General features: G+C 39.7%; 1 protein-coding gene across 2 annotated transcripts in view; it reads left to right on the forward strand.

Moving 5' to 3' along the window:
• Positions 1-24,131, forward strand: part of gcgrb (glucagon receptor b) — a 54,247-nt gene that overhangs the window by 14,650 nt on the left and 15,466 nt on the right. For both annotated transcript variants that reach the window (XM_069688028.1, XM_069688029.1), the window contains exons 2-3: positions 23,650-23,797; positions 23,983-24,079. In XM_069688028.1, coding sequence (XP_069544129.1) covers positions 23,744-23,797; positions 23,983-24,079 — 151 coding nt within the window. In that variant the 5' untranslated portion in view covers positions 23,650-23,743. The remainder of the gene's footprint in view (positions 1-23,649; positions 23,798-23,982; positions 24,080-24,131) is intronic.

Here is a 24,131-nt window from a genome sequence, read left to right on the forward strand (position 1 = left end):
CATTCATTTACTTTGGAGTTGAATTGTAATGTGATTGATATAAGAGGATGATTTGTAATGTGATTGATGTAAGTGGATGATTTGTAATGTGATTGATGTAAGTGGCAGGTTTTCAGAAAGAAGAAGAATGTGTGGAATAAAAATGACACTATTTGTGGTTCTGCTGCATTGATTCTGACAGTGGCATGCATTTGCAATGCTAGATAGGTGGAGTAATCTATTTAAGGCACACTAGAGATTACAGACCAAAAATATTCATTTTATGCAACAAGTTCTCAAAGTATACAACTATACAGGTCATTTGTTCCTGTCCTTAAATAAAACCCATTCAGTTTAGGCACAACATTCACCTGGTTATGGATAGGGAAAGGTAATGGTTAGGGTTAAAATGATCATTTCCTTATAGTTATACATCTTTCATCGTCATGGCAACAGTAAACTGTTCGGACTTGTCGTTGAAAACAATAATCAAACATGTGATCTCCTTCACTTGAGTCTGCTGTGGTCTCAAACTACCCACTCACTCCAACTGCTCCTAACAAGGAAAAACATTATTTAGACATTATCTGAACTGTGTCTGAAGGACACCAGAGTGTCGTGATTAAAAGGACTACTAGAGGTCGCTTAAATGTAAAACAAAGCCATGGGTCAGTTTGCCTCCACTAAGAGCTATAGGGTTGTTCTTTGGAGGAGGACAGCCTCTCAGCAGAGACTTTCAAACTTGGATTTTGCAAGATGATTTTTGTCTTTTGTTGTTTTTTGTTTTTTTCCCCAATTATTTGTACAATACTTTTCATCGTTCACTCTTATTAGTTATAATCATTTGCAAGTTCCACGTTATCCAAACTGAATGTGGGTTTCTTTAGTAGTCCTGATGGTTTCCAGGATTAGCAAAGTCTTGCCAAACAAGAAATGGAAACTGGAAAAAGGAAGAGACAATAACAGTTAGAGGAAGGGGATTATATTTGGTATCTACTGTATTTGAGGATGAAAAAAAAAGGAATGGGGAATATATGACAGGAGAATAGTGAGATAATACAAAAAAAACCTTTATTTAAGTCTTTCAGTATTTTAGCCCAAGAGGCTTTCACACTTTTAATTAACCTTTTAAAAGCCTCTGCTGCATGCCGAAAATTTAATTTTGATATTATTGCAACCAAAAGTGTGGCAGAATTGATCCGATTAAGCTTTGATCCCGGCCTATAGCTGCTGCCGTGTGCTCTGGTTTGGCTTTTATTGTGTACGACTAAGGTCACAGATCCCTTTCTATAGTGAGCATTCAAGGACAGCAACACAGAGCCACGATGGTATTGATTCTTGAAAAACAAGTCATCTAATTACAAAGCGAAAAAACACTCAAGGTCTATTGTGAATTACTGATGTTGGATTTACCGACTCTGACGCATCCTGAAGCTCAATCTCCCCCAGAATGACCGAACAATCAGCCTCAGGAACGCGGCTGACAACCGCCATGATCATCAGTGTGTGGAGCGCCTGCCCTGCGTACATCATTGTGCTGTAGACCTTAACTAGAGCAGATTAAGAGGCTGATTAAGATCTCCAAATGCCTCCTGCATCTTTAATCTCACCGGACCCCGACGCATCCACACATCCGCTGTCACTGCAACAAAAACAACACAAACATGAGGACACACACAGCAAACTGAGCTCTCAGTGTTCTGAGACATTCGGCCTGTTTAATACGGGAAGTCACATAGTCAGAAAATTAAAGACAAAAGATGAACACGGCTTCATCTGTGATCAAACAACTCATCCACTCTTCTCAAGGTCAAAAGTTAAGAGTATCTCAGTTATCTATTGTCACAACAATGAAGAGCAAAGACATTTAGTGCTTGACTTCATGCTCTGCAAGAAGCATGCTGATGTCCTGAAGTGGGGACGAGCCTCCCCACAGCATCAACCACATGGTCAGCATCAAGCTCTGAGAATAAGCAATCATCCAAATTCATCATCTCAGCACAGAACGCTGTGAGAAAGGCTTTCATCTTTGGTGCCACTGTTTTACAACTCACAACCAATCTACTGATGCAGTGATGCAAACCCTTTCTCAAGTACTGTTTTGAGGTGCTTGTACTTTTCATTTGATGCTACTCTATATTTGCACTCCACGACGAATGGGGAAGGAAATTAATATGTGTCTGGTCACGCTATATTGTGGATTGTTTCCAGTCATTGCATCCTAATGGGTGTCGACCTCAGGTTATTTTAAAGTAATAGAGCAGCATTGACAACCATATGATGTATGTTGTGCACCAAAAGTCAACAAGCTGTAAACAACAGAGACCCCCTTCCAATATACAACGCAAGCTAAGAGCAATGCCATGTTTAGCCATTGCACACTTTTTAAAATTGTTTATTTTTTATTTTAGTCATTGTTTTGGCTCTCGCTTCAATTCCTCAGTATTTGCTAGCATTGCTAAAACTGCTGGTAACGCCTCATCTAGCTCTACCACTTCCGCCACTGTTGAAACATTTCGAAACAAATGCTCGACTGCAATATCATCACACTTAGCCACTCCCACTGGTCGCTGATTGGTCCGTCCTTGAGAGTGCTTGAGCAAACCCTCATTCAAACAGGGGTTCCAGGCATCTTCACAAACTGAACCCGAGCAGTAAGTGGGCGGAGCCAGACTATTATCTAACAGCAGAAAGCTCCTTTTTGAAGGAGTGACTTTGTTCGAACAATAGAAAAATATCATGTTACTTCTTAGTCACACCGTCATGAGTGCCCTTCAGTCATAAAAGTATACCTGACACACAAGTCTTTTTATATAGTACACAGGTCTTCAGGTCTTTCTTTGATTTCTCCAGTGCATTCAACACCATCCAACCACTGCTGCTGAGTGAGAAGCTGCGGGTGGTGGGGGTGGATGCGCCTGGATCACTGACTACCTGACAGGCAGACCACAGTTTGTCCGTCTGGGCAGTGTGCTGTCTGATACGGTGGTCAGTGGTATTGGAGCTCCTCAGGGAACTGTTCTGTCTCCCTTCCTGTTCACCTTATACACAACTGACTTCCAGTACAACTCAGAGTCAAGACATCTGCAGAAGTTCTCTGATGACTCTGCAGTGGTGGGATGTATAAGGGACGGACGGGAGGATGAGTACAGGGCAGTCGTGGAGGACTTTGTGGAGTGGGCGGGAAGAAATCACCTGCTCCTGAACGTGGCCAAGACCAGAGAGATGGTGGTCGACTTCAGGAGGAAGACGACGGCTCCACAACCGCTGAGAGTTCTGGGAGAGGAGGTGGACATGGTGGTGGAGTACAAGTACCTGGGTGTGTCCATCGACAACAGACTGAAATGGAAGACCAACATCAATGCTGTCTACAAGAAGGTGATGAGTCGACTCTTTTTTCTGAGGGAACTTCGATCCTTCAATGTGTGCAGCATGATGCTGGAGATGTTCTACCAGTCTGTTGTGGCCAGTGCTTTGTACTTCGCTGGGGTCTGCTGGGGGAGCAGCATTGGAGCCGGTGACACCAACAAACTCAACAAGCTGGTTAAGAAGGCCGGCTCCATCATCGGCTACAAACTAGATAGTCTGGAAAAGGTGGTGGAGAGGAGGACGCTGATCAAACTATTGTCCATCTTGGATAATCCTGTCCACCCTCTCAACCACCTGCTGCAGGGACAGCGGAGCACTTTCTCTAAAAGATTCCTCCAGCTCCGCTGTCACAAGGACAGATACAGGAGATCATTCCTGCCCACTGCCATAAGACTTTACAATAACTCACCTCTGGCAAAATCCATCACAGTACAAAAACACTGTTGACTGTGTTTCTTGGTTGCTTGTATATTATATGTATATTATATATATAGATATATACTGTACCGTATGTATATATATATATATATATGTTGACTGTGTTTATTGGTTTGTTGTATATAATATATATAGATATTTAATGTACTGTATATATACTGTATGTACTGTGCATTTTATATTTATATTTTTTATTTTATTGCTTTTCTATTATATTATTCTATTCTATTATTATTTTATTCTATTGTTTCTATTATTGCTCCTGTATGTATGCTGTTGTGGCGAAAAAATTTCCCCTCGGGGATTAATAAAGTATATACAGTACCTACCTACCTACCTACCTACCTACCAGAGGTACTGCAAGGGGTCCGTGAAAGTTTTGGTTGATTAGACAATTTTTCATTTTGTTTTTCACATTTTGTTTTCACAAATTTAAATGTCTTTAAATAGACATTGACATGAATCCAACATATTGTAGCGAATGGATAAATGGAGGCAGAAGATGTTATCTTTCAGTCAGAAATGCACATTCAGCGACACACAGGAGCTCTCTCAAGCTGGACACCTGTTCACCCACAGCAGGAGACCAGCATGGACCTATCCCTCTAAGCCTGGACCTGTCCCTCCAAGCCTGGACCTGTCCCTCCAAGCCTGGACCTGTCCCTCAAATCCTGGACCTGTCCCTCCAAGCCTGGACCTGTCCCTCCAACCCTCCTGCACTCCTCGAGTTTAATATAAAACACAATTTTATACAATATATATAGTAGGGGGTCCCTGCTCCATCTCTCTATCAGTTTGGGGGTCCTTGACCTCAAAAACGTTGAAGACCCCTGAATATGGCTCACTATCAAATTTGCTGATTATTATTTTGGGTTATGTTTTGTTTTATTGTAGTGATCAATATAATCATATGATGTGATACTAATAGCTAAAAAAAAAAATTAAAAAAAAAAAAAAATCTGATATGGATAGTATATCATTTTGCATGTTTGTATTTCTTATTTTATAACTCCCTGATATGCATCCCAGGGTACTGAAGGTTGGGGTAAGAATATCCACCACTGCCAAAAAACATGCTCTCCTTTAATGTAGAAAGTCACTGATTTGAAACAGTGATTCAACTTTGGAACTATTAATCACATGTCCTAATGTACCATATTAACAGACTGTATAAAAGTTAAACAGATACATGTGCTCAAAGACTCACAGAGTATTGCGTGTTTACAGAAAGTGGTGTGAATCATGATAAGTTAAATGAAAGGGGTGATCTATTATTGTAAATGCTTTTTATAGGTAAAATAATAAAAAACAACTTGGAATTTTACTGTAAAGTGCTTCAGTAACAGTAAACTTCCCCTCCCTCTCTCACTATATCTGTATTGATTTTTCCCTCATACTTTCTTGCTTCTTAATCTTGCTGCAGAAAGAGGAGGAGGCTGGTTGAATAGACAGCCGAGGTGTCATGTTGATATCTTAATGAAGCTTCTCGTCTCAGCTCCTCTGCTCTGACACTGATGTTATGACTGACATTTATCACAGTGTGCCCACAGCTTTCTAAAGGAGCTGTCCTCTCTCAAGGTTTTTTATTCAATTTTATTTATTTATTTATTTTTAATTTATTGTTTAAACACTGTTTCCCCTTAATTTTCTTTTCTGTCATTTTTCATTTGAAACAGAAAGACAGCAAGGGACAGTGCTGTCAATCACACGTCACATCTGATCCAGCTAATAACATTTCTTTCTCTCTGTCTTTCTCTCTATAACTATTCTATCACCTTTTTTTCACTCACTCACACACACACACACACACACACACACACACACACACACACACACACACACACACACACACACACACACACACACACACACACACACACACACACACACACACACACACACACACACACACACACACACCAGTAAACCCTGTTTATTGTCGGGTGTCTGGGCTGATTTTGATCCACTATGATTGGTGTTGTTGACAAAGCAATACTCCCGCTGAGTCTTTCTTCACGTATCAATGCTCTTCTCTGCATGCACTTACACGCACACATACACCTGCACGCACACACGCACAAAAACACACACGCACAAAAACACACACGCACAAAAACACACACGCACGCACGCACGCAAACACAAACACACACACAAACACACACACTCAGCCATCAAGTCGTGCTGTTTTCACCTCAGGTGTTCGAGGCAGCTCTCTATTGGCAATTTACACAACTTTTACTCTGATCCACAAGCACAAACACTCATGCAGACACCTCCTGAAGCCTGGTGAGTGTAAGAATGTGTGTGTTGCGGCTGGTTTGTAGCTGCTGACTCTGGACCTATTAATAATGGACAGTGGGATGAAACCCGGACCGAAGAGAGCCATCCGTGGAGAGGGATTATGGGGGAGCGGTAGGATTGACCACACCAGCTCTGACACTTGGGTTACACAGACTGTGATTCTGTAGCGACGGGGATTCAGCACTCACGTGGGTGCACACACAGTTGAGCGGAAATCCAGCGGCTCCAACACACTAATGCAGAGACAGAAAGAGAGCTCTTAATATTGCTTGTTACTGTTCAGTCTGAGTGCCCCATGCATATCGTTTAGAAAAATAAATACATTTGATATCAAAATGGATCCTTAATTTATCAGGTATATGTAACATAAACCTATTTAGATATTACATGTCATGCTTTCACATTTTCAAACATTCTTTCATTGTTAAATTAGAAAAGAATGAGCATGAAGATTTTTGGATGGTAAACTTCCCCCAAATCCACCACAGATTAAGACATATTGCTAATGTGAATCTGATACAGTCATGTCACTCACGCCGTACTCAAATACCATACAGTGAATGTTTCAGCACTGACCTGGATTTTTAAAGACAAAAAACTTCTAACCCACAAAAAAATGTAGTGAACACTAGATAATGATGAGCCTCTGAGGCCTTGGAAGTAATGCAAGGTTAATATTGTGGGTAGTAAGCTGCTTACATTTGGAGCTTGCTTTGTCCCTTTGAGTCCTTATTTAATGGAGAGCTGTGTGGTGATGGTCTCCTTCAGATTACAGAGAACATGTGGACCGCTCCTCCTGCTGCTGCAGAACTGTGCTCCTCATATCTATGTCACTCATTCTGCTGCAATATTACTGCCCAGTTACTGTCGGCTTGTTAAGTGGGATTTTGTATCTGCACTTGTGTAGTGTTGATGTATGTGTTGCTTACATGGTTTATATTCATACATATAGAGAGTCTGTGGCAGGACAGTAAGTGAGTATATGTGTGGCCTGGTTTGTGTGCTCATGCATTATGAATGCTGATTAGTAGTAAAATGAAACATTACATGAACAAATGGGAACAGTTGGCTACACCAGATGAACCCCTTCTCTTTGACATCTTATCACCAAACACCTCATGTTAGCGCCTCAGAGTGCCCACATACGTCAGCCAGTGTTTGGAAAGACGCAGGTTTAAATGTCTAATTTAGTCTCTACTTTTTACTTAGTACTAAATAACAGTCGGTAACAGAGACACAGGTGTTTCTGTCAGTTGAGCCAATGCTCAAAATGGAAATAAGGTCATATGGTAGAAACTGCATTATATTAAATTAAAATGTGTATTCACAACCAAATACAGAAGCAAGCTGCTGAAACAGAAGTGATTCAACAGTAGATATCTGAAAAACAAAATTGTAATCTGTGCTACTTGCAGCTTTTCTGTATTTGCAGGAAGTCTTAGTACTTGATTGTATTTTCTCTCTTTGCAGTATTTTTTTCTATTTGCTACACGTGTTGCCTGTATTTCATCTATATACATGAGTTTTCTTCTGCTGCAGTGCATTGAGTTCTCAGGGAAACCATCATTCTCACTACTAGTACCAAATTATTTGAACTTCATTCACCTCATGGAATAAATGTAACAAGGACATTAGAACAACAGTTGGTGTAAATGGTTTTGTACCCCTCCCTCTTTTCTTGCAGTATATCTATCTATCTATCTATCTATCTATCTATCTATCTATCTATCTATCTATCTATCTATCTATCTATCTATCTATCTATCTATCTATCTATCTATCTATCTATCTATCTATCTATCTATCTATCTATCTATCTATCTATCTATCTATCTATCTATCTATCTATCTATCTATCTATCTATCTATCTATCTATCTATCTATCTATCTATCTATCTATCTATCTATCTATCTATCTATCTATCTATCTATCTATCTATCTATCTATCTATCTATCTATCTATCTATCTATCTATCTATCTATCTATCTATCTATCTATCTATCTATCTATCTATCTATCTATCTATCTATCTATCTATCTATCTATCTATCTATCTATCTATCTATCTATCTATCTATCTATCTATCTATCTATCTATCTATCTATCTAACTAACTAACTAACTAACTAACTTTATTGATCCCACGAGGAGAAATGTTTCCACTACAGCAGCATGTAAAGATATAGGGTAATGGAATGATCTCCTGTATCAGGAACGATCTCTTCTATCAGGAAAAACATGTAAATCCGTTATTTCTATTCACAAGAGGCGATGAAAACATTGTATACTTTGTAATTTAGATCTCAACTGTCTGTAAGTCGCTGATGCAGCTACACAAAATAGTATTTTATATTATGAAATCACTAAATATACACATATCAATCACAAATCATGAGCTCTATCTCAAATAAAACTTGCGGTAATACAGAAAATAGAACTCACAAATAGAGCAGATAACATCATAGTTTGTTATCCTGACAGTCAAGAGTCTGCTGTCCCAGGATCAGTCAGCACAGATGGAAGGATTTAAAGATGATTCACTGATCAGTCGGAGCTGCTCCGCTTCACTTATAGGTGAAGAGAAAAACACAATTATTTAGTTATAATGCCACCTGTTCAAATGGGAAAATTTAAATAATTGTGAACAGGATTTGACATTGACAGCCAGCTTGAAATATGTCCGAATATTTCAAATGATGCCTGGATATTATCATGCTTTAAAAAAAAAAAATTAAAAAAAAAATCACCCAGTGACAGATTTAATTTCTTATATAGATGTCCGGTAATGTGAGGGGTTCTGAATCCCTGCAGTCATGGTAGCTTAAACAATAACATTTCAAGGTTAAGTTTGTGTGATTTCACAACAGAAAATGGAAGTGTTTTTTTGTCATTTCAATCACATTTCTTTCAGTTTTAATGCATTTAGTCAGAATCTGCCCGGTAACAACACGGATGGTTGCTAAGACAGGGAGGGATGTGGAGCTCTGAAGGACAGCGTGCAACTACTTCCACTGAAGCCATGGAAATGTTCTGTATTTGACCAAAAACTGCCTTTTTTTTCTCTTCAACCTCCGGGCTTTAAAAAGTTGTATGAATTTGTGTTTCTGTGCAGATAATGATCTTATTTTATCAAAGCTGTGTCTTCATAAAGCATAAAACAGCTGTTTTAGTCTGTTTATTGTGTGTCATCTGCCAGTTTATTTTTAGATGGTTCTCTGGAGGACACTACGTGCATTTTGTGGCTTATAACTGATTTGTGCTGAATTTCATCGAATTTTCCAACATGCTTTTAAAATTCATGGCACTCATATAAAACAGAATAAATCAAAACTTATGAAATAGAACTTTTCCAATTAGAATATTTATTTATAATCATATAATTATTTTTATATATTCACTATTCCACATGTAATATATCCATATGTTTACTCACCATTTCTCTGTTTCTGTTTGGTGGTCAGAAGAGCCAGACAGTTGTGTGTTTGACCCCTCCATCTTGTATGTTTTCATGTACTGTGGTCACAATGTGGGCACCATGATGGTCTTTCTCAAATCCTATCAACAAAACACGCATGTATGTATGTATGCAGGCTCACACATGCACAGCTATAGAAACTAAGCAATTATACAGTACAACTATATTTTTTTAAAGGTACAGTTTTGTTAATATGTCTAGTATTTCTTATTTTGTCTGTAATTGCAGTAGCAGGATGATATTTATTAGGTTTATTAGCTTTTAAAAATAGCTTTTATCCTGAGTAAGTGCATGTTTGTGTGTTGCGTGTTTTTGTCATTGCTGGTCACTGAGGTGTACAATGGTGTGTCAGAAGTTTGTGTCCCTTATGTTTACGTCTGTCACAGGGGTGATGGTGTGTATCGGCAAATGCATGACAGGCAGGTTGGAGGGTTTAGTTTGTGTATGATACACGCTAACACGGTGACATTTCTGCAGGGTGACGCACTATGGATCAAACTTGATTCTTTTGTCCTTTTGTACATCAGTGGGCTGTTTGTGTATCAAACCCTGTGTTGGACTGTAATGGATTACTTTGAAACACAGCACAGTAATGGAATTACTTTCAATAACTAGTAACAATTTAAATTGTGCAATTCCATTTTACATTTTAGAGTTATTCAGTTCCACATTGTGCAAGTTTGGAGGAGCCATGTTATCTTGGTGCATGGGCTGGAGGTGCATCAAAGGATATTGCTAGCTTCTTACAAAAGAGGTTCAGAATGCCTTCTAGTGATGCTAACATTTTCTGTTTACTGACGTCTCGTGTCTCTCACTGCAGCTTGCTTACATTACCAGTGGATTCCACAGGGCACAGGTCTGTCACTACACAAGTGCAATGCTGTTTTGTTCCATCATCTGCATGACTTTATACCCCACCAGCAGCATTTGAATTTGGTTATGAGTTTAATTTGGTCATTTACTTGATTTTTGTGCTTCTAGCAGATAAACATGAAATGGTTCCTTTTTTTGGACATTTTGTGTTTTTTGTTGTTTTTTTCCTACACTGCTGTGCTTGCAGACAAAGTTAATACAGTTGCTGTTGTATAAAAAAACATTTATCCTAATAATGATTTTGTTACATACTGTGCCTTTAGCAGGACAAGGAAGCATGTCTTGGACTACTTAAAAGAATGGGAGTTGACGATGATGAAGTGACGTGATATATGGGAACAAAGCATTTTATTTGAAAAATGTACCAAATTCTCTCTGCCGTTTCTTTGTCTGAGTTCTCTCCAGCCGATCTGCTCCGTGCAGCATGACATGGTTTGACACCGGCTTCCGTCAAAATTGGACTAGAAACATATTTTTAGTAAAGCAGAGTGCTGACCCATTTCTAGTCCGCTGCTGACGCATCTTGGTGTGTTTGGTGGAATCACAAGTCTTCTTGTCTGGAATGGCAGCGATCAGTTCTGCTGGTGGTGTCGGAGCCAGAACGTAACAGGTCCGGTTCTGCTGGAAAATAGCCTACCGGTACACTTTGTCACAGACCGACTCATTGTTGATTAATTTAAAGAACTGTGCAACCATTTTGAGCAAATTAAACCATCGGTATCAAGCTAAATTTACAGGCAAAAGACTCCAAGTGAATCAGCTGTTCTTGCAGGTGAATGTGTATTGACTCATGAACAGAACTTTGTGTTTTAAGTGCATGAATGAGAAAAAAGTAAAGTGTAAAGAACAAAGTAAATGAACAAGCCAAAACCCTTTCCAGAGAGAGAGTGAGCAACTGAATCCACCAGCTCATTGCAAAGGAGCAGCCATCAAAGTTGATTGCGATCATGGTGATGAACTTCCTGTTTCACTCTTAAAAAGAAAATCTTTCACCAACACATACAGAAGCCCAAACAGCTCTGGGAAGCTGCTAAATACTTTGACAGTGTGGAAAACACACCTACTCTTTATTTTGATGAATAGCATTCAAATATCAAAACATGAAGCAGGTATAGTTATATAGCCTCTGTGCAAAGTGAACAAAATGTGTCTCTAAATGTCACAGCTGAGTGGTTATGTGCAGGACTATTTCTTGGCCGGGTGCAGAGACTCCCAAGACAAGAAGTTGTTCACCATATAACCCCCATAAAACCACAAGCTGTCATTTTTACACTTTATCTAGTCTGAGAATTAAACAAACAATATATAACATGTTAATGGAAGGTAATGAGCAGATTTTTAAATTTTTAAATTTTTTTTTTTTTTTAACAGTCATGCTATTATTCTGCAACAGCTGTAGCTTCCTCAGATGCCTTAATTTGGAAATCTTTACATCAGTGGCCCCGCCCCTTCCTCTATGTAGCCAAGATGGTGACAGTTTAGGGTGGAAAGTGTCCAGCATTTCAAACGTATTTTTAGGACCGTTTTGCACCGCATGTTTCTGTATTTGACCATGTGAATGCACGTATTCATTTAAAATAGTGAGTGTTAGTATGTAAGTACGCCATTCGGAACACAGCATAAGTATGTGAATAAATACCTAAGTACATATTTAAGTACGTATATAAGTATGTAACAAAGTACATAAAGTATCTATCTATCTATCTATCTATCTATCTATCTATCTATCTATCTATCTATCTATCTATCTATCTATCTATCTATCTATCTATCTATCTATCTATCTATCTATCTATCTATCTATCTATCTATCTATCTATCTATCTATCTATCTATCTATCTATCTATCTATCTATCTATCTATCTATCGGTTGGTCGGTCGGTCTCTCCCTCCCTCCGTCCGTCCGTCCGTCCATCCGTCCATCCGTCTGTCGGTTGGTCCCTCCCTCCCTCCGTCCGTCCATCGGTCTATCTATCTGTCTGTCTGTCTCTTCCATGTGAAACAAGGTGTGTGTGGGAGCGATGTAATGCTGAAGTAGAATATATAGCTAGCAGGAATGTGTGGAAGAAGCCTGCAGAACATGCCTGAGGATTTAGGGTCTGTCTCTTGGCATTCTCCACAGGACACTGAGAATGGTATGCACTGGCCTTGCCTTCTTCCCATGTGCTTTCCCCCTCCACTATCTCTTTCTGTCATGTTTCTTTCACACACAACTTTTACGATGCAGTGGAAACCGCCGGGTTCATCCACAACCACAGCTGGACACTTCCATCTGATTTCTTATTTGATAGAATGTACCACCTTACTCTGAATGTAGCGATCAGCTGAAAGCTGCTCGGACCATCTGCCAGTGGCTCAGCGGTACCCAGAATTCTTTCCAACCCAGATGTGTCCTCAGTGGCAGTGGGGATGATTTGAACATAACAGTTCTGAGAGCCAAGCAATTTCCACTCTTCTATTATGTGAACTCTGAAGAAGAGGAGACTGCTGTGTTTTCTACATGCAACAAAGGGCGAGAACCTTTTGTCCTCTTAATTGATGGACACTATGGGATGTTCTAGGCTGACATAAAAAAACAGTGCAGGTGACATCATTCTTTAGCGTGGTGTTAAAGTAGTTGTAGCTAATATATCTGCAGAGTAAAGAACTGTAGACTACATATCTATAGCAGACAAGAGTGTGCACACTATCAGCTAACTGTCCAGACTGAGGTGCATGCAGAAGACTGAAGCTTGTTCCTGTCAGATCCTCTGTGTGTTTACCAGAACACTGACCTCCCACATGAGCCAAATCAGACAGGAAACGAGATGGTCACGAATGCTCCCTCGAGAAGGCAAAAGGAATAACTAGGAAGAGGGCAGGATTTTTTAAAAGCTTTGGCAGAAGGCATTTTTTGACGAGCCAGTTTGCTTCTAAATGTTTGGAGGGTTGTAAAGTAGAAGAGTGGGGGACACGGAGAGCCTCGGTTGACAGGAAGGATACAGTGGGAGATAAAAAGAAAAATACGTTTTGGTTTGTTTGTGAAGCGTAACATCTGCAGAGGGAGCCGATTCTGGATCACCTCCATTACACACCTCAGTGAATCGCAAGACGCTGGCTAGGGCTGCACGATTCTGGATAAAATAACAATCACGACTCTTGCTTTAAAATGAGATCACGTTTCTCATAATTTTTCACTATAACATTTTTTTCACTCATTTAGCTGGTACAGAAGAAAGTGTAACAACATATATGATGCTGCCTGATGTATTACCAACACAACTTTGGACAATGGAAAGAGAGCGCTCTTGCTGTTTTTCACTGAAATGCAGCAGCTCCATAAATCTGACATTTAACATAAAACCAATTCCAGATTATTTGCTTCTCTCACTTACTCAACCTTTGAACAAATATTTTTCTGTGATTTTTCTTTTTGACAATGTCTCGCACTACTTCGCACTGTGTTCATTTTCATGCTGACGGTTTCTTCTGCTCTCATTGATGTTGCCATTGTTTTAATGCAGCTGATGTCCGATAAAAAAATGCAGCGAATCTTTGTCATTTAGACATGAGATTGCACAGAGGTATGATTCAAGATTGTGTATTTATTACGATGCTCACACACTTAGATGGATGCACACACAAACTCACACACATACCGGTTTCTTTGATTGATTTTAGCTAAACAAACCTGTTCACCTGAACAGCAACCTAGAAAGAGAGCTATGGTTGGCCTTCAAGGTCCTTATTCTTTTGTCCATGGCTTCTCTAGTGTGTATGAGTGAGTACTGATTGGACAATTCAACCCTACATATATTTCACAAAACAATAATGGTGTCTACACATGCTCACAGTAAAGTGTTATTTGCTCATTATTTTGTACATTTTCTAAATTTCTGCTGGCGCACTAAAACAAATGGAGACATGGTTTTGGAGCTCAAATCTTCAAGAAATTGTTCCAAAATTCAACAGCCGTGCTTCTTTCCAGAAACAATGTCCCTGATACGCTGCACTAATGGCTTTCATAGGGACCTCTTCTTTAGCAGAAAAAAATCTCAGTGAGTTCACAGTGAGTTGTGGCTTACCCAGTGAAGCAGGGAAACAGTGACTGCAAGGACACACTTTTGTTGAACCTTTTTGTAATATTTAAATGTTTTGTGCAGCTCAAACTAAACTCAAATCCCCTCCGATGTATGCAGTGCATAAAGACATTTCTGAGACAGAACGTAGACACTAAAATGGCTACATGGTTTACCTGGTTTAATGATGTTAAATGTTTTAATGATGAACAAAATACATGCATCTGAAACTCTTTGCTTCTGAGGTTAAACTACAAACATTACTGTCCTCTCTCCTATAAAAAGAAAAATTAAATGAAACAATAAATATAACTTACAAAAATTGGGTTTCTATAACTAATTTGGTTAAACTGACCCTTTTCCAATTTAATTGCTTCCAAATAATAGTTTAAAATCAACAGACAGAAAGAAAGCAATAAAGAAATCACAAACAAAGGAACAAACTGAAATAAAGAGGGAAGAAGTCATGTAAAGAAATTATACTGGAGCTTGAGAGTTGGCTGTCAGTTATCATGTGTGGCAGAGCGGCGAAGGCAGAAACAACATAATTAGAGCTCTGCTTATCTCCATTACAGCCACTGCACTCCTGTCTCTGTTCCCACCTACGTACTCTCCATATTCCGCCTAATTGGCTGCTCCTCGTCCCATAGGGAACGCTTATTAATTTAAACAACTTAATTGGGAGGTGCTTGAAGTGGCTAATGCAATTACTCAATAATTCTGGGGGACAAATACGAATGCACAGCATGACCTTAATGATAATAGGAAGCAGTCTGTTTTCCTGATGGACATCATTATTGGTCATTTGATCATTTGAAGTCAAAGTCTGCCTTTTTTTTTGCTTTAGATTTTTAAATGATTTTCTACCACACACCCTCACTCAATTTCCTTTAGCCTCTCTTCCTGCTTTGTGTCCCCCCCCACCCAAGGCAAGCATACGTAATGTGTACTTAGATGGAAATGTGTAGGAGGAGAGGAGGGAGGAAAAGTCTCACTTCTGACACATTGATAAAGACTGCAACAGAAAATGAAGCACAAACAACACGTTGAAAGAATGAAAAATAATTATGAAAGAGACATAATGTTTCCGTTCCCATTTGACCTTTTAAAGTTACTGCTTTATACTGTTAATACAATCGCAACACTTCCTGTATCTCTTTTAAATTAAAATCTCCGTAGATAGCAACCTTTCATTTCCTAAACAAAGCTTTTATTCTGAAACACTGGCAGGAACCTATTGTGACTTAAATCTGGCAATAACACTTTAGATGAGTAATCCAGAACACTCCTCCAAAACAGCAGGATTATATTGTTGACTTTATTATATTAAAGCAATGAAAATATATATTTATTGTCACCATAGGAAAAGTAGTTGCATAACGTCAGGCACAAAGCCACGACTTAGCCATGATCATGCCTAAGTTGAGCTAGTGCACGTGTGTCACCTGCATGTCACAAATACTTTAAACAAATAGCATCCAGTGAACATACATCAGCTCATCTTGAATTTCTTTACATCGTCATCTGCTCCAGGCAGAGCACGCCATGCATGACAAGGAAACACCCTTCCACAGTGATTCTGTCTATACGAGGGGGAATCAGAAAGTTCAGCGACTGGGCCTGTTGCACGTGAAAAGTGAGGAACACCGTGATGTGCACAGTGCATAGAGAAGCCATAACCTTCGTGAGCAAGTATCCCAAGTTTCACCACTTAATCAAAATTAACACCTGGGTTACACACGGTTTCGTGAGCAGTAGTCCGGGTCCACTTGTACACAGTTTCCACACTGGGAAGAGGGGGAGGCGAGGGTCCCAAGCACTGGGTTTTGCCCCTCAGCAGGCTTCCTGGAAATTGGCCAATCAGGAGACAGTGGGCTTTTACAGAAGGGGGCCTTAAGAGACAGGAGCTAAAACAGTTTGTTAGTAAGAGGATGAAGGGGCTGCATGATGGGCCAGTATAACATAAATATGAATTTTAACAGTGAATCATGCAAAGCTACTCTAATGGAGAAGCTATATAAACATAAATGAGCATAATATGTCTCCTTTAACAATTCAAACAAAAATCATAAAGTGCAGTAGCCTGCTTTTATCAGGAATGTTGTTTAATTAATCGGTAGATGAAGAAGAGTAGAAGGCTGCTTGTAGAAAATTTCTGTTGTGTTCCTGTGATTATCATATTCACTCATATACCTCTTTCTTCCCCAGAGAGAATGGGAAGTGTGTGCATGTATGTGTGAGAGGGCGAGAGACAAATTAATAATGCAAACAATGACTTAGACTCAGGTTGTTCAAGAAAATATCCCTTGGGAGATAAAACTGTAATACTGATCACAGTGTACGTGACCATCACTCGTGTGTTAATTTACATGTGTATTCATATGAAAAGCACATTATTCAACAGAATTCTGAAGGAGCCGCTGGGGGTCATGCCGGCCAAATGTGCTCATACAAATCAGTGGTTGTGCAAATATGTTCTCATTTTCCATCTCGCTTTGTGTCGCTCCTCAATAAGACACACAAACAGCTCTGTATTCATTAGATGACTATAGGACAGGGACGTAGTGGCCGTTTCCAGTTTGAAGCAATTTACAGAGAATACAAGCATTAGCTCTCCGACAGCAGAAGTTCAGATGAAGGTTTATGGTGTATGGGCGTCAAAAGATTACTTGAGTCATGCATTCTTTTAATGTAATTCATAATTCAAACCAGAGGTTGAAAAGCAATAAACCTGATGATACATACTGCAGCATCCAACAAGTCCTCCAATCCATATGATATACGCTGTTTGTTCCGGCCCTTTAGATACGCCCCACAAGTATGTTTCCTAAATTAGCGCCCCTGGTTAAAAGGAGCACTTCAAAACTGGTGTGCGTTTAAGCTGGTACTTCCTTAAAGTTGTGCAATGTTTGTAGTCATGGCAACAGCAGACAGCCTTTAAAAAACTGCCCCGACTCGTGGTTTGAAACGAGAAGCGAATATTGATCTCCAGCCAGCTAGTGACGTCATCTAGCATAATTTTTTAGGATTTAATGTGTGCTTTTCCTCCCAAAAAATGATGACAAATCTATCTGGAAAAACAAAAAAATGCCCCATCATCAGCTGATTTCGTACATAACAAAATCAGATCCAACTGCATTTTTTATATTTTCCCCACAAGCAGCAGAAAGCAGGTAAACTGTTTTCAGGATTTAATTCATGGCCTTAAACCTGAGGTGCTGCTGCCCTGGAAACAGAGCTAAATATATACATTCAGATATCCTCGTTTCACAACAGTTTGATGTGTGTTTGTAATGTAAAACCTGCCTGAGAGGTCGATAAGAGTATCAGCTTAAGACATTCCCATCCTGATGCACTGTCCTTTTCTCAGTATTGTGGTCGGATAAAAACAGACACAAAGATGCTAGCAGCCCAGTAGTACTCAGTTCACAGAAACACACACACACACACACACACACACACACACACACACACACACACACACACACACACACACACACACACACACACACACACACACACACACACACACACACACACACACACACACACACACACACACAATCTCTTGTGTGCCTCTGAAAATGTGACTGTGTGACTGTGAGGTTACGAGATGAAATTACAACCCCAGAATTAGTGTTGGGTCAAAAATTTAAAAGGCATAAAATGGACTGTTGTATTCATAAGGCTGTTAAGTGCGGCACGGTGGTGCAGTGGTTAGCACTGTCACCTCACAGCAAAAAAGGTTCCGGGTTTGAATCCGGTCCTGGGCCTTTCTGTGCGGAGTTTGCATGTTCTCCCTGTGCTTGCGTGGGTTCTCTCCGGGTTCTCCGGCTTCCTCCCATCATCCAAAAACATGCACCTCAGGTCAGGTTACCTGGCGCCGCGCTAGTGGCAGCCTGCTGCAGCATCTCCCCCCTGAGAGCCCCCCTGCTGTAGTGAAGAAATTTCCCCTCGGGGATTAATAAAGTGTATAAAATAAAAAAAATAAAAAAAGTATAGTAGAAGGGAGTTTTGTCCTAAAGGTACTGAGATATTTTCACTAAACAACAGTTCAAAATGTACTACTATGACTGAATATACAAACCAGTTTGCATTAATGTTTCATTCAACATGTCAAAATAAAGTTATTTGCACAAATATGGGATTGTGTGGCAGCTAGTGAGATAAGGAATATTGCACAGATACAATGAAGAACAAAATATCAGCAAATAGTAGATGCAATATCCTGCATTCAATCAGGAAACTGGCAAGAGGCTGGCTGCTAAAAGAACAATGATCCAAAACAGACATCAAAATCCACCATGAGCTACGTCAAGAAAGACAAGCTGAAGCCATCGGTGTGGCCCTCAATGTCGCCTGAACAACACTGGTAATCTGTGGGTGTCTGTCAGTAGATTTTAAATGTGTTGTGTGTGCAAAAAAGCCTAAAATGTCTCAGAACAAGAAGTGATGTGCAAAGAACACCAGCGGAAAAAAAAATAAAAATAAAAAATCACGGGAAAACCTCTTGGCTGTGTACAAATCTGGATACTGACTTGGTACTAGCACACATGCAACTATTAAGTTTTCATGTTTTTAGATCCATGAAATAAAAAGTAACTGTGCATTTAAAGAAAGGCTCATTTCATTTATGTGTGCAAACACACACTTCTTCTCACTTCAAAAATCAACAAAATATGTAATCTGGCCCGGGGTGTCACAACTGTTGCATACAGCTGTGATATTTCACAGTTGATATTCTGTATCCAGAGAACTAGAAATCCTGCAGAGGAAGAGAACTCTTCCACATAAATAGATCTTTGTAACAACAGCTCATTTCCTCAGGAAAGGCTTAAAGGATGAGACCGATTATATATATTTTTTGTTGTCAATAAATCCGTGGAAAAAACAAAACCAACCTGGTTTTCTTTGCCTCTAAATACTTTCTGACTTTGAATTCCATCTTTAGTAATCTTCTTAAACATATTGGTTTCTACTATTACAGTTTTAAAGTTATGTGACAATATTTCTAGGGTCACTTTAAAAAGAAAAAAAGCTTCATTAATTAAAAAAAAAAAAAAAAACAGGGTTTTCTCTGTTGCAGATCCTTTATTAACAACTATTTTCAGCTGTGGATTAATACATGTTTGGCGGTCTATTGAGTAATTAAGGCACGGTGTAAATTGTATTGACTCAGAATTAATTCCAGGGCCCATGTTCATCATAATCCAGTCCAATACTTAATGCAAATTAAACTAATCTCTGCAGGAGATTGCAGTTTTGAAAAATTCCCACAATTTCTTTGCAGTAAAAGTATTTAATAGTAAATATTCTGAAAGAACTGGAGCACAAAGTAAACCTTCCGAAAGGCTCTTCAACCTCTCCTTACATTATCATAACAAACAACATGCCCGTTGACAGAATAGGAAGTGATGGGGTTTATGGGAAATGAGGAATCATCATGAAAATTAGGCTACTAATCATCACAATTACCTGCTTCCATCTAATCTTACAGTATGTGTTAAATTACATGAGTTATATACAGCCTTACAGTTGGGAGAGATAGAACTTCATTTTGGTGTGTTTATGTATTGACTTGATCATTTAAAAAGCATTCAAAGCATTTACTCTTACCGAAGATGTATGTAAGGTAGATGTATTCTACATTGACATTTTGTAAATCTGTCACTTTCATGTTGCAGGATTTGTTTTTTATACTTTGAGTCTGACTTAAGTAGAAAATAAAAAAAGTTATACAACTAAAATATATCCAGCTATTTCTTTGATGTGAAGTCCTCATTATAATAGGAAGTGATTACAGATGACTCTTTCTTTAATTTGCTGGTAAATTTGTATTTCTTACTAATTTTACCCCCAAAAATTGCCGTTGTGAAATCAAGCATCTTTGACTGGAAATCACAATGTGAGCTGGTGCAATAGTGTGGCTCAGCTATGCACACAAACAACAGAGCTCTAAAGGACACATACAATATCAGGCTTTGGAGGGTCAATTTACTGTTGGTTTTGGTCTTTTTATGGTATTTTTCTAACAGTAGAATTTATCAATATCACCAGACTAATTATTGTAACTAAAATGAAAAAACAAACAAACAAGACAATTGGCGGAGAGAACTCTTTTTTGGATCCATTATATGCTGTCTTCGGTTACCTGAGTCCAAAGCTGTTTTGATAAGGAACCATCCTCTGATTCAAATTCATATTTAACCATAAACTGCATGTGGTTTAATCTCTCTGTTTACCAAACATGCAGTTCATGTAAAAATCGGCCCTGCAGGAGTTTGTTAACTGTGTGTGCACTGCCTGTTGCTGCTCAGTTGATAAGAGCAGTATGCGGTCAAAAAGAGAAAGATTATTACTGTAACACCACAAGATAAGAGGTCTGTTTCAGGAGGAAAACACAGCATCAGATTGCTGTATTGTTGTGTAGTCCTTTTAAAAAATGAATGTGTTAATCTGTGTTCTGTGATACAATGACAGGCTGTTGATGTTCCACTTAGATCTCTGTCTGATATAGCAATTCTGCACCATGGAGGCAAACCCAGTCACAATCACACACATGGCCTGAAGATGCACTTCAAAAGAAGGAAAGAGACTAGAATAGAATGGAATTTGAAACGTTTTAGCCAAAAATGTTTCCATGGTCAAGGTGTTTTTTGCAGAAACGTTTCAGATTTCGTTTTGTTCTCCAACTGCGGGGGTGAAGATGGTTAGCTGACACCACGTCTGAAAATCAACACAGTAACCAACAGATTTCATGTGGTATATCATACAAAAGACTAAATATAATTACAGATTCATAATTCTAGACATGAGGGAAACTGTGAGGGCTCTATGCTTGAATCATACCCAGTTCCCGCTGCTGTCCAAGAACATTTTACAATCATTTGCTGAGCTCCATGTTTTCAGAAACATAGAAAATAGAAGGACCAGACCTCTGCCGGTTCTTTTTTGTGCGATAAGTAAATCTGAAACCAAAACAATTATACATGTCCGGATACAATTCAAATTGGGTTGGTGTTACCACTGTACCAGTTCTGGTTCTACCCTATGACACCACCGTCCCCAAGTTCTCATAGCGATTACTTGCTAGTTCATATGTATCCCAGAGCATTAATGGTACCTATGAATGTTGATTGTGATATGGAACCATCAGGCACTATGTTACACCTGGTAAAAAGTGGCGCACTAGTTTAGGACTGACACAGTCGTAATTTTCCCATCCAGTGCCTATGTTGTTTAAAAAGGAGATAAATCAATCTGATGCACCCATGGGTGTATGAAAACAAGGTGTGGGCAGGTGCGCTGCCATAGTGAAGTAGCTGAAATCAGCTGTGCTAGTGACCAACAAAATGTGTTCTTAAATCAAGTTAGGGTGTGAAGCATAACCCCTTTGAACCATGCACCTTACTTAGCATTCTGATTATCTGGTGTTAATCTAGCAAAAGTGGATTTGGACATGAAATTCACATGCAGCATGTGCCTTAAACTGTGCACTTAGATTGTTAAAATAAGGCCAATTGTATTTCTACATTGGCCTTTATTGGGTCACCCTTCCACAAACTTAAGATAATAAGGCTGTAAGCTTTTCCATTACCACTGCTACTGAGTGAGAAGCTGCGGGTGGCGGGGGTGGACGCGTCCACCGTCTCCTGGATCACTGACTACCTGACAGGCAGACCACAGTTTGTCCGTCTGGGCAGTGTGCTCACAGTGTGGTCAGTGGTATTGGAGCTCCTCAGGGAACTGTTCTGTCTCCCTTCCTGTTCACCTTATACACAACTGACTTCCAGAACAACTCAGAGTCCTGCCATCTGCAGAAGTTCTCTGATGACTCTGCAGTGGACGGATGTATAAGGGACGGACGGGAGGATGAGTACAGGGCAGTAGTGGAGGACTTTGTGGAGTGGGCGGGAAGGAATCACCTGCTCCTGAACGTAACCAAGACCAGAGAGATGGTGGTCGACTTCAGGAGGAAGACGACGGCTCCACAACCGCTGAGAGTTCTGGGAGAGGAGGTGGACATGGTGGAGAAGTACAAGTACGTGGGTGTCTCCATCGACAACAGACTGAACTGGAAGACCAACATCAATGCTGTCTACAAGAAGGTGATGAGTCGACTCTTTTTCTTGAGGAAACTTCGATCCTTCAATGTGTGCAGCGAGATGTTGGAGATGTTCTACCAGTCTGTTGTGGCCAGTGCATTGTACTTCGCTGGGGTCTGCTGGGGGAGCAGCATTGGAGCCGGTGACACCAACAGACTTAACAAACTGGTTAAGAAGGCCGGCTCCATCATCGGCTTCAAACTGGATAGTCTGGAAAAGGTGGTGGAGAGGAGGACGCTGAACAAACTATTATCCATATTGGATAATCCTGACCACCCTCTCCACCACCTGCTGCAGGGACAGTGGAGCACTTTCTCTAACAGGTTCCTCCAGCTCCGCTGTCACAAGGACAGATACAGGAGATCATTCCTGCCCACTGCAATAAGACTGTACAATAACTCACCTCTGGCAAAATCCATCACAGTACAATAACACTGTTGACTGTGTTTCTTGGTTTGTTTGTATATAATATATATAGATATATAATGTACTGTATATACTGTGCATTTTATATTTTTTTACTGCTATTTACTGCTATTTTATTGCTTTTCTATTATTCTATTCTATTCTATTATTTTATTCTATTATTTCTATTATTATCTTATTGCTTCTGTATGCTGCTGTAGCGAAAAAAAATTCCCCTCGGGGATTAATAAAGTAAATACCTATCTACCTACCTACCTATCCCGATAATAGGCACACAAAAAAACATAACCTCCTTGAGTGAGATAAAAAATACTTTGCTTTTGTGACATATGTACAAGACTCTATCCTATTCATTCGGTGCATGTTTGTTTGTTTCTGTTTTTATTGTAGCTACATGTTTTTATCTGACAGCTGAGATATGTGTTTAAGCACATGTTTGTTGTGATTGTGAAACAGAAGCTTTATCTGAATCACTAATTGTTGCTTGCAGTTTTATGTTGATTGATTGATTCTTGGCACTTTCCTTAATTCACTTCATCTCTCTTCCTATAGTAGTACAACCCCCAACGCACACACACATAACTACACATATCAAGCTTCTCTGCTTTGTGTGTGTAGGCTTCAGGGTAAGATAGGGCCGAGACTGCCTCATGTGTTGGGCCTCCTCTGTGTTTTGGTCCCCACCAACCCCCATCCTTCCAGCATCAGTGGGATGTCCCAGGTGTGTCTCCTCTTGGCCTTCCTTATGCTCTGCAGTGGCACAAAGGTACGACTCCCAGCATGTCTGGCTTCCCCCCCACACACACACAGAGACGTGTCTCCATCCCACCATGCTCTCAATTCAGTACTAACAATATTCCAATTCAAAGCAAAAGATTGCTAAAGGGAAAAGGCTGTGGTGGCCTTGCAAAAATGTTCCATTAAGGATCAGGAAGTTCCCTCTTCCTGCAGGTCTCTTCTTCCAACTCTCTGGAGCTCGTGAAGGAGCAGTGGAGCAGCTACAGGAACCAGTGCCTGGACTACCTCAACACCACGCCACCTGCCACAGGTTAGCTCCCCTCCCAGCATGCCTGAACGAGATGTGTGCAGGTGAATAAACC

This window comes from Brachyistius frenatus, unplaced genomic scaffold, assembly GCF_029030835.1.
Source record: "Brachyistius frenatus isolate BFR_SWC_R1_liver_20210118 unplaced genomic scaffold, ASM2903083v1 Contig_516, whole genome shotgun sequence".
NCBI lineage: Eukaryota > Metazoa > Chordata > Actinopteri > Embiotocidae > Brachyistius > Brachyistius frenatus.